We start from the raw sequence: 11,598 nt of genomic DNA on the forward strand, positions 1-11,598 counted from the left end.
GCTACCGCTTGAGCCACATCCCCAGCCCTCACCATTGCTTATTTATTTTATTTTATATGTTTTAACACATAATAGTTGCACATATTATGGGGTACAATGTGTGACTGGCTACTTTGATACATGAATATACTATGCAATGATTGAATCAGCCCTATTTTGTATTTTATTTAGAGGCAGGGTCTGAATTTGGCTTTGAACTTGCAATCCTCCTGTCTCAGCCTCCAGAGCCACTGGGATTACAGGCATGTGCCACTGTGCCCAGTACTTTTGGGCTGTTTTTTTTTTGTGTGTGTGTGCGCTGGCGATTGAACCCAGGGCCTTGTGCATTCGAGGCAAGCACTCTACCAACTAGGTTATATCCCCATCCCCCAACTTTTGGGCATTTTTGAAAAGTATAAACATTGGGTAATTTACACACACACACAAAGGATAAAAAATTCTCTCTCCTGAAAACTACATTGAGAAGCTTTGGCTATTCCTGGCTGATCAGGCCAGGGCAGAAGGACAACTGGCCTCAGAATGGGCACCAGGAAGTTGTGACAATGTGGGGCCACCTTGATCAGGAGCCTCTGTCCAGGTAGAGAAACTGCCAAACCATCATCCCTGAAGGCAAAGCAGAGCCTCTGACCTGAGGAGCAGGGCCAGGTACTCAAGCAGTAACCAGTGGGCACCCGGAGCCTGAGGACTCTGGACATTCACATGGGTGTTGCTAATTGCTGCCAGCCACGCCCAGGCTGCTTATTTTAGACTGTGTACATGACACCAAGAATCCTGTCCTTGCACGGTCTCTAAGGGTTGAGGGACTAGCTGGGAGCATCCTGCCTCAGTCCCGTGTAGCACTTGATAAAAACAGAGCAAGGTCCCCAGAAGTAGCCCACCAGTCACTGCACCTCCTGCCCATGGGGATACCCAGCTTTGGCGAGCTGGGCCCATCTCTCACTACCCACCTCAGAAGCAAAAGGGATTTGCACCCAGATTTCAAGAGAAATTATCAAAAGCAAGTTCTTCTCATGACCACGCTTCCTGGACATAATGGCTCATTGCATCTTGGGAAAAGGTAAATCTTCTCTTCAGCTCTCAATACCACATTTCACATCCTGTGAGGAGCCACTCCAAATGCACGCACCTTTAAGTCCTGATGCACCACTGGGATCTGAAAGATCACTGTAGTCTGGCGCGGTAGGTCATGGCTCATGACTAGGGCTCTTCCCTCACTTAGATAACAAGGCATGGCCCTAGAATGAGGAGGCACCCAGAAGGGTTCTGTTACACTCACCTATTCCTTTGTAAACTTGACCCCTTGCTGCATTTGAATAGCTTCTCCCCAATAAAAATCCCAGCACGTGCTTCCCACTTTCTTTTTGCCTGCTTGCCCCCTTTGGGGTAGCTGAGGCTGAGGAGCGGTCACTGAACCCAAAAAAAAGGTACTTTCTGTGTCTGAGTCTTTATTTAGCTTAAATTCACTTGGAAGACCCTGACTGGTTATGTTGCCTGATGCAACAATCCTCCGCCTGCTTCTTGCAAATCTTGGCTTTCTCATTGGGCCACTGGTCCTGCCCTACTGGGTAATGAGCAGCCCCTTGGAAACCATGCAGCAGAACTTGGCCTGGTCCTCATTCCCAATTGTAGGAGGAGCTGATGCTGATGGGCTGTTCAACCTTGGAGCTACTACACATGTGGCTACCACCCGCCTGAGGCCCTTCCCTGGCACTGAAGCACATGTGCACAGACACTGGTGACATCATGACATCTCCTTCTCTAATTTTGTCCTTTATAAGTTTTATGAACATGGTGATGTAAAATCCTGCTCCCTCTGATACTCTCTCCTTGACAAGGTCTTTGCTCATAACCAGCTTGCCATGTCTCTAGTAGTTGAGTCTGGGTTCAGACTAGGTGGAATCTTTGTCAACTAAATGAGCACCTGTTTCTTCTTTGCCTGAGTCCAGATCTGAGTCTGCCTGGAACAGGCAGCACAGGAAGAATTTCAGGTCGCAGCACAGCCTCTGCCAGGGAATGGGAAAGTAGGTGCCCCTGACATTGAGTCAGAGCCACTTGGACATGTTGCAGGGGCATCAGGCAGCAGAAGCTCTGGCCCTCCTATAGTCCCACCCTGGGTGACATGGGACAACGGGAACATCAGCACCTTGCAGTTATCACAGCCACAGCAAGCCCTGAAGATTTGCTTTTGCATGTAAGAACACTGAAACATTTTATTTAAAAATTTATTTTATTAATACATATTTTAAAATTATGCATAGTAATTGTACAGATTTATGGGGTACAGTGTGGCATTTCAATACAATGTGCAATGAGCAGATCAGGGTATTGGCATCTATAATGTCTCAGACATACATCACCTCCGTGTGTGTGTGTGTGTGTGTGTGTGTGTGTGGTTTCAACATTTAGATGTAGGACAGAGTCTAAGTCATTCAAATACTTCCTAAAAGTAATGGCTGCACATGTTTAGCAACTTCTCTGTGTTATGACTCAAATCTCATAAAATAAGCATAAAATAAGATAGGCTTTTCCTATGGTAAGTCATCAACAAACAAAGCAGGGACCATTAGCCAGTTGCTCTTGGTCTCTCCCAGTGGGTTAAACTGCAAATACTTTTCCCTGAAGTCTTTGAATCCTTGCTAGCTAAGCTTAGATTTTCTATTTTATTGCAGAGAAAAAGACCACTACAAAGGACATTGGAGGGAGCTCCTTCCAAAACAAATATACATAATCAATACATTTATATAATGTATATATACAGTGTATATGTAATGAAATTGTATGAATATGTAAAACATATATGTATGTATACAGCTATATAGCTTTTCCCATTTATAAAAGTAACTCACATTCACTGTAAAAACTCCACACACCATATCATAGAAGCAAATACTAGGTTGAACTGTATTAGTTTGGTGGTTGTTTTGTTTTGCCTACAATCACAGAAATTTAGTACATTCAACCCAAAAACATGTAAACCAGGCAAATGCTAGTACGTGGTGGCTAGCCCTCCAGACTGAGGAGTGTTCTGTGCAGGTTTATGGTTGGTAGAAATATTACCACAATGATGTAACATAGATGAGTGTGTGTGTGTGTGTGTGTGTGTGTGTGTTATTGGGGATCCAGGGCTCCTGCATGCTAGGCCAGCACTCTTCCACTGGCTACACTCCAGCCCTCTGTAGATAATTTTTGCCAACCTGCTTCTCCTAGCACTGGTTGTGTAATGACCTTGGGCTGGCTGCTTCTTCTCTCAAGAGCCTCAGTTTCCACATCTATAAAATGGAATTAATAATTCTGTGCTGGTTATTTATTTATTACCTCTCAACCCCAAATATGCCTGATCTGAATGCGGATCTGAACCATTTCTTTGGCCAGACGGCACAATGTTAAATCCTGCCAGAAGAGGGCGTAGAGAGACGTTTCTGGAGAAAGGTTTTGCTTTCTGGTTTGGGGCCTTCCTCTCAGCCTGGCCAGCTTGTCCAGCTCAGCCCTGAGGCTAGGGCAGCTTTTCCAGCACCAGGGTCCTGCAGGGCACTCTGGCCAGCAGCAGTCAGTGCAGCTGCTCCCTCCAGCACCCCACACCCACCTTGGGAGCAGTGGGATGTGTCTAGTGGGAACACATTTCCCATGTACAATTTTTCCCAGAGGCTGTGAGGATGGTTTTCTGGCAAGTTCCATGGACAGTACAGCACCTCAGCAACATCTCTGCTATTCTACGAAGCCCAGCCATTCCTGCTCCAACAGAGTCTTAATTTCAGACCTGGTTATTTTTCGGTTTTTTTTTTTTTTTAATATTTATCTTTTGTAGTTGTAGTTGGACACCATAACTTTATTTTATTTATTTATTTATGTGGTGCTGAGGATTGAACCCAGAGCCTTGCATGTGCGAGGCAAGTGCTCTACCACTGAGCCATAACCCCAGACCCTCGTTTTGTTTTGTTGAGACTCAAGTCTCTCTCTGTTGCCTGGGTGGGTCTCGAACTCAGGAGCTCAAGTGACCCTCCCACTTCAGCTTCACTAGTAGCTGAGACTGCAGGTGCACACCCCATACCTGGCTAATAATTCTTGTGTGTGTATGTGTGCGCATTGGGGGTGGTTACTGGGGACAGAACCAAGGGCACTCTACCACCACACTACCTCCCTAACTCCCCTGCCCACATTTTTAATTGGTGCATCATAGTGGCACATAGTGATGGATTTGTTGTTACATATACCTACATGCGCACGATGTAAAAACATTGTTTGACCAGTATCACTCCCCAGCACTCCCCCCACACGCCTTCCACCTCCTGGTCCCTTTTCTCTCCTGATCTCCCTTTGATTTTCACGAGATCCCTGCCCCCCATTTTTCTTTTCCTTTTTCCTCTCTAGCTTCCACATATGAGAGAAAACCTATGACCCTTGACCTTCTAAGTTTGGCTTACTTTGCTTAACATAATGGTCTCTAGTTCCATTTTTCTGAAAATGACATAATTTCAATTTTCTTTTTGGAGGAATAAAAATCCATTGTATATACATCACATTTTCTTTATCTATTCATACTCTGATAGACACACAGGCTGGTTCCATAGTTTGACTCTTGTGAGTTTTGCCGCTATAAACATGGGTATGTGTGTATCATTATAGCATGAGGACTCTAATTCTTAAATTTTTTAAAATATATACATTTCTAGTTGTTGATGATACCTTTATTTTAGCCATTTATTTATATGCGGTGCTGAGAATTGAACCCTGAGCCTCAGACATGCTAGGAAAGCGCTCTACCATTGAGCCATAACCCCAGCCCATGACTTTCATTCTTTAGGATAAATAACGAGGAGTGGTATAGCTGGGTCATATGGTGGTTCCATGCCTAGTTATCTGAGGAACCTCCATACTGATTTCCACATTGGTTGTACTAATTTACAATCCCACCAACGGTGTAAAAGTGTTCCTTTTCCCTCACATCCTCTCCAGCATTTATTATTATTTATATCTTCATATCTGTCATTCTGAGTGGTGTGAGATGAAATCCCAGAGTAGTTTTGTTTGGGTATCAGGGATTGAACTCAGGGGCGCTCCCCACTGAGCCACACCCCAGCCCTATTTCATATTATATTTAGAGACAGAGCCTCCCTGAGTTGTTAGCACCTTACTGTTGTTGAGGCTGGCTTTTGTCACGTTCCAGTTCCATGACTAAACACTTAAGGTCACCCCAGGTGAGCTGGATGCACCAAATAACCACACAGAGAAATACCTTTTTCTCTGGGTCCTGTGAAGGCTCCTCTGACCTTAGGGGTCCGTGGAGAAAGAGAGAGGAGCACGGTGCTGAACCCTTTTATTGGGAAGAAGCCATTCAAATGAGGCAAGGGGTAGGATTACAAAAGAGCAGGTGAGTGTAGCTCAAACCCGGCAGGTGACGCCCACACCTGGGGCCACTCCTTGCTTTCTGAGCTATCACCCAAGTCACCACGAAATGTAGTGATTGGTCAGAGCCTCAAGCTTCAGGATTGGAAGGTGTGGTCATTCAGGGAAGTTCCCCACAGGCACAGGCTTTGAACCCCAGATCCTCCTGTCTCAGCCTCCTGAGCCACTGGAATTACAGGTGTGCACCACTGCGCTCAATTCAGTGTAGTTTTTGATGTTTTTTTTTTTTTTGGTCTTTTTTGGAACTGGAGGTCTAACCCAGGGCTTTTTCAGTATAGTTTTGATTTGCATTTCCTAACCATTACTGATGTTGAACATATTTTCATATACTTGTTGGCCATTTGAATTTTTCCTTTTGAGAAATGTCTGTTTAATTCACTTGCCTATTTATTAATTGGGTTATTTGATTTTTTTGGTATAAATTTTTTTGAGTTCTTTATATATTCTAGTATTAATCATGTCAGAAGTATTAATCATGTCTCCCTCATTGTTTCCTTTACTGTGCAGAAGCTTTCTAATTTGATGCCATCCCATTTATTAACTCTTGGCATTATTTCCTGAGCTTTAGGAGTTGTATTAAAAAAGGTGTTGCCTGTGCCTGTATGTTCTCACCCTTTTTTATTTTATTTTGAAACAGGGTCTCAAGTTGTTCAAGCTGATCTCAAAATTGCCATCCCTCTACATCAGCCTCCTCAGTTGCTGGGATCATAGGCATGCACTACTGTGCCCAGCCTGACTAATAATTCTTCTTCTTTTTTTAATATTTTTAATTTTTTTAGTTGTAGTTGGACACAATACCTTTATTTATTTATTTTTATGTGGTGCTGAGGATCAAACCCAGGCCTCACATGTGCTAGGCTATCACTGTACCACTGAGCCACAAACCCAGCCCGGGGCTAATAATTTTTTATGATTAAACTTTCCCTGTTTAAATCACTTAATGGTTTCTCTCACCTGCTTGGACTCAGACCGACAGAACTCTCTATCCCATAATGTTATGAGGATCAACAGAAGTGATGCAGGGATAATGCTGAGTTCAGTGCCTGACACGCAGGGAGGACTTGAAAAGCGTCAGCACCACCACCACCACCACCATTGCTACCATCTTCATCAGCTCTGCACCGGGAAACAGCTCCAGTTGGCCTCATTGATTTGCTGCGGTTCCATAGATGCAGATTTGAATTTCCACTCCTGCTGGTTATTTGGATTGTCCCAATTTTCCATTGTTAAAAATAATCCTATGTAGGTGCAGTGACACTCGCCTGTAATCCCAGAGGCTCAGGAGGCTGAGGCAGGAGGATCACAAGTTCAAAGCCAGCCTCAGCATTTTAGCAAGGATCCAAGCAACTCAGTGAGACCCTGTCTCTAAATAAAATTCAAAATAGGGCTGGGGGTGTGACTCAGTGGTTAAGTGCTCCTGAGTTCAATCCCCAGTACTAAAAAAAAAAAAAAAAAAGTAGTCCACGATTCACATAAAAGTTGGCATTTATGAAGCACTCACTGTGTGCTACACACTGTTCTAAGCAATTACGTGTGTTAACTCCTGAATCCTCAGTATGCCTACTATACTAGTCTCCTGTGTCTGCTGTAACAAACATGGCCAACAGTGCCACCAACAACACACATTTATTATCATGCAGTTCCAGGGTCAGAAGTCTAAAATGAAGATGGCAGCAGGGCTATGTTCCTTCTGAGGGTTCTGGGGGAAAGTCTGATTCCTTGTATTTTCCTGCTTGTAGAGACCACCTGCATCAGCTTATGACCCCTTCCTCACTTCATTCCACCCTCATGCTCCCATGGTCACATCTCCTACCCACTATGATCATCCTGCTTTCCCCTTATAGTGACCCTTGTGACTCTATCAGGCCCACTTGAAAAATCAGAATAATCTTCCCATCTCAAAATCCTTAACTCCATCACATTTGTGAAGCCTCTTTTACAATGTGAGGTACCATATTCACAGGTTCCAGGTATGAGTAAGTGAATGTCTTTGGGGGGCATTATTAAACCTAGCATACCTATGGAATAAGCACTATTATTTTACCCATTTTGCAGATGAGACAACTGAGGCACAAAGAGAATAAGTGATTTTCCCGAGGCCATACAGCTCATTAGCAGCAGGACTAGCATACAAAATTTAGACTGTCTGGCTTTAGAGTCCAAACTCTATCACACAACCTCATACAAATCTTTTCTTCCTCTCTGTTTTATTATTTTGCAGATTGCCCAACACAGAACATAATTGCAAATATCCAGCTGTGCAAAAGAGGAACTAGTGCCTAAGTGAAAATGGGAGATGTGAGTCTTTTATTTTAAACAAATATACACAAGTGAGATCCTACGGGTGTCTGGACTCTCTCTGTGAAGTGGCGCTGCCTCACCTGGGGACCCACAGTGACATCAGGATTCTCTTCCAGTAACTGACACACAGATTCAGAGTGCCAATAGTGGAACATGATCACAATGATCCCCTTTTCTAGAGCCTTCCCCGGCCACCTACAGACATGATCTGGCCAGGATAAAGACAATTGGAATTTTTCTAAGGTCTGCAACAGTTAAGTGTTGCACCTGATTCTCTTGGTTCCCCCTTTGTATATATCTTTGTATGATTGAACATGAGTTTGTTTAGGATAAATTTCTAGGAGTGGAATTACTGGGGCAAAGGTTTATAAGGGTTTAACAGATATCACTTCACCACAGCTGCACCAATAAATTCCCACCAGCAGTGCCTGGAATCCGAAATCCTTCCTCACCCTGACCCTCATGACTTGAGAACAGAATCTTACTCAAATACATAGAGCCAGAGGATTTTTATAACTTCATATTCAACTTAGTAACTGAGAAATATTTCTCTTTAATGAAAGGAAAGAAATATTCTTCTCTCAATAATAAAAAATATTACAGTGGGGGCTGGGGATATAGCTCAGTTGGTAGAGTGCTTGCCTTGCATGTACAAGGTCTGGGTTCAATCCCCAGCACCACAAAAAAAAAAAAAAAAAAAAAAAAAAAAAAAAATATTACAGAATGAGTAAAGAACCCTCAGTTTCCTGGAGCAAATAAAAACGTGTTTAGCTGAATGCATTGCGAGACTGGAAAAATACTTTCCTCATGCTGAGTGTGATTCCAGTTTTTGTGGTCCTCACTGAGATTTGGGTGCTCTACCTTGTCTAAGGCACAATGTTTGAGGTTTTCTTTTCCTGCCTTCATGGATCATTTTCATCCCCCCAGGCCCCTTCTGAAGATTTCTAGTTACTAAGTCATTTCTATCATGAGTCTTTCCAGTCACTGCCTTTTTATTCTGCATTCAGGCCACAAGTCTTTTCTCATAACTTCCCTTTCAAGACTTTGTGTCTCCCCTCCCAGTGTGCTATTTATCTGGGACTAATGACCAGGACAGTGAACATGTATATAGTTATTTTTTGTTTTCTTGTGGTGCTAGGGATTGAAACTAGGACCTTGGGCATGCTAGGCAAGTGCTCTACCACTGAGCGGCACCCCAAGCCCTGTCTTTTTTCTTTTCTTTCTTTTTCTTTGGTAGTTGTAGATAGACAGAATGCCTTTATTTTATTTTTTTATTTTTATGTGATGCTGAGGATCGAACCTAGTGCCTCACTGTAGCATGGCAAGTGCTCTGCCACTGAGCTACAGCCCCAGCCCCAGCATCTCTTTTTTTTGTTTGTTTGTTTTGAGACAGGGTCTTGCTAAATTGTCCAGGCTGGCCTTGAACTTGAGATCCTCCTGCCTCAGCCTCCTTAATAGCTGAATTACCAGTGTGGCCACTGCACTCGGCTTGTAGTCAGTCATTTTTATTATCTTACTTTTCAGACAAAAGAAAGGAGGCAAAACAACTCGCTCACAGAAATGTGATTCACACTGAGGCATCTGCCTCCCGATTCTGCCCACTTGGCTCTGAACGTATCGCCTCTAGAGCAGCTGGTTTCCTGGTGTCCCTGCAGACCCCATGCCTGCAGGATGTCCACAGGTGAGTGGGTTGGAAGACTGCTGAGATTTGTCTTGGCTGTTGAAGGAGCCATGAGCGGCACAGGGCTCAGTCCCCGCTGCTTTCTGCTGTGTGATCTTTCTCAACCTGTTTCCTCATGTGCAAGATGAGTACAACACTAATCCCAGGCAGGGATCAGTGGCTACTATTCCCATTTTACAGGGGATGAAATGGATGATCACAGTGTGCGCCCAGGGCAGGCATAAGGTGAGAAGTTGGGAATAGTTGCTGTACCCCTCCTGAGGAAAGGCTTTCTGCACCACATTCCACTGCAAAAGTGGGGTTATTAACAGGGAATCGGGCAGGCAGTTCCCTTGGCAGATTATTTATCTCCTGCCATCCCCTGACCAGTCCTGTACTAAACTTGGCCCCAGATTTCCTGCTAAGGATGTCTAGATCTCCCCCAGTGGTCCTGCCCTTCCTACCCTTGTTTCCCCTCTAGGTGAGGCCCTATGCTTAGGAAATGTGCCACTAACCAAACACCACCACACAAACCTTATGTAGGTGCTTCCCCTCCAACTATGACCAGCACCCCAAAGCATCACCCTTCCCAGCCTCCCCTTCTCCATCATTCTGTGCTCAGAACACAGCTCAGGCTGTGGCTCACTCTTCATCAAGGCAACCTTCTAGATGCTGTATTTCTTTCTTTATTTCTTTTTCTTTTTCTTTTTTTTTTTTTGTGATGCTGGGGATTGAACCCAGGGCCTTGTGCATGCGAAGCAAGCACTCTACCAACTGAGCTATATCCCTAGCCCTAAACTTTTTTATTTTTAATATTTAAAAATTTTTTAGATGTACACAATATCTTTATTTTATTCATTTATGTGGTGCTGAGGATCGAACCCAGTGCCCCACACATGGAAGGCAAGTGCTCTACCACTGAGCCACAACCCCAGCCCTAGAGGCTGTATTTCAATGTTTGAGATCTCTACTTGCCTCTTTTCAATGGCAGGATGCTCTCCACCCTCTATACTGCCCACTTCATAGTCGCGATGTTGTCAAGGTCTTCTGCCTATCAAAGTCATGAGGGAAGGTCTCTAGACACGACTTCTAGTCTGTCCTGAGCAGTGGACATTGTGTCTGATCCCCACTTGGTGTGATTCCCACACCAATACGGGGACAAGGAAACGTAGAAAGTGAGTGTTATTGGGTGGCTGTTCTGGGTCAGATGTGGTGAAGGGCACTGTTCATCACAGTTTATAGAAGAGGGAACTGAGACCACCAGAGGGTACTGTTTCTGTGTGAGTTCCCACAGCCAGTGAAAGGCTAAGCCAGGATTCCAATCCAGCTCTGCTTGAGTATGGCACCACTGCCCTTGAGAGTTCTCCCAAAGACATCCTAATCAAACATTTCCAATTGGTTCCAGAATCTCACCTGTACTTCATAGGAGTTGGCTAAGGGACAAGACTCCATCCCTTGAGACCCAACCTGCAGAGGAGTCATTGCCTGTCCTTTCCAGCCCCTCCTGGACACAGGGTTCTTTCCAGCTAAGGGACTAAGTCCCCATTAGTGTGGTGGGCAGATTGAACTAATGACAGCACAGGCACTGGGGACCTGAAGAAGAGGCTGGTTCTATGAACCAAGGAACCGCGGGCTGCTGGGCCCAGGAAAGCAGGGCTCCTCTCTGCCCTCTGGCCTCTTCTGGACTTGCCCAGCTGTTCCTCCTCCACCCTCTCCTTTCCTGGGGTCAACTCTTCTTCCCTCCTCAGTGTCTCCTTCTTTCCTTCCCCTGGTACCCTCCAGCTACTCCAGGGCTCATGGACCTCACCTGGACATTTGCCTCACTCTGTGCTCTCCCCCGGGCCCCCACTCCTCAAGGGCTCTGTCTCCTCGGGCCTCTCTCCTGGTCACTTCTCATTCCATGGGCTCCTTGCTGGGACCTGGAGCCACCACTCACTAGCTCCAGCACTTCAGACCCTGGGGACAACCATCTACTTCACTACTCACTACCACCCCTTCTCTGCTGGCAGTCGCCTTCCTTCACGGTTTGTCTCGTCTCTCCCCTTCATCGCCTCGGTTTTCTCATCTGTTTCTTCTCAAGCTCTCATCCTTACAATAACGCTAGGAGGTGGGCTCTCTTTCCACGCCCCTTTTGCCTTTAAGGACGCAGAAGTCCGAGCAGTTCAGGCGATCTGGAGGGGCTGACCCCGCCGCGGAAGCGGAGGGTTGGTTCTGGCGCTGCCGGCCCCGCCCCG

At 45.2% G+C, this 11,598-nt stretch overlaps 1 protein-coding gene across 1 annotated transcript in view; it reads left to right on the top strand.

Annotated features, from left to right (window-relative positions):
* Positions 1 to 11,506: 11,506 nt before the first annotated feature.
* Scyl1 (SCY1 like pseudokinase 1) overlaps positions 11,507 to 11,598 on the top strand; it is a gene marked incomplete at its 5' end in the record, with an annotated part of 10,224 nt that continues 10,132 nt past the window's right edge. The window contains one exon of the mRNA XM_015503038.1: positions 11,507 to 11,568. Coding sequence (XP_015358524.1) covers positions 11,507 to 11,568 — 62 coding nt within the window. The remainder of the gene's footprint in view (positions 11,569 to 11,598) is intronic.

Source organism: Marmota marmota, unplaced genomic scaffold (assembly GCF_001458135.2).
Source record: "Marmota marmota marmota unplaced genomic scaffold, marMar, whole genome shotgun sequence".
Lineage (NCBI taxonomy): Eukaryota > Metazoa > Chordata > Mammalia > Rodentia > Sciuridae > Marmota > Marmota marmota.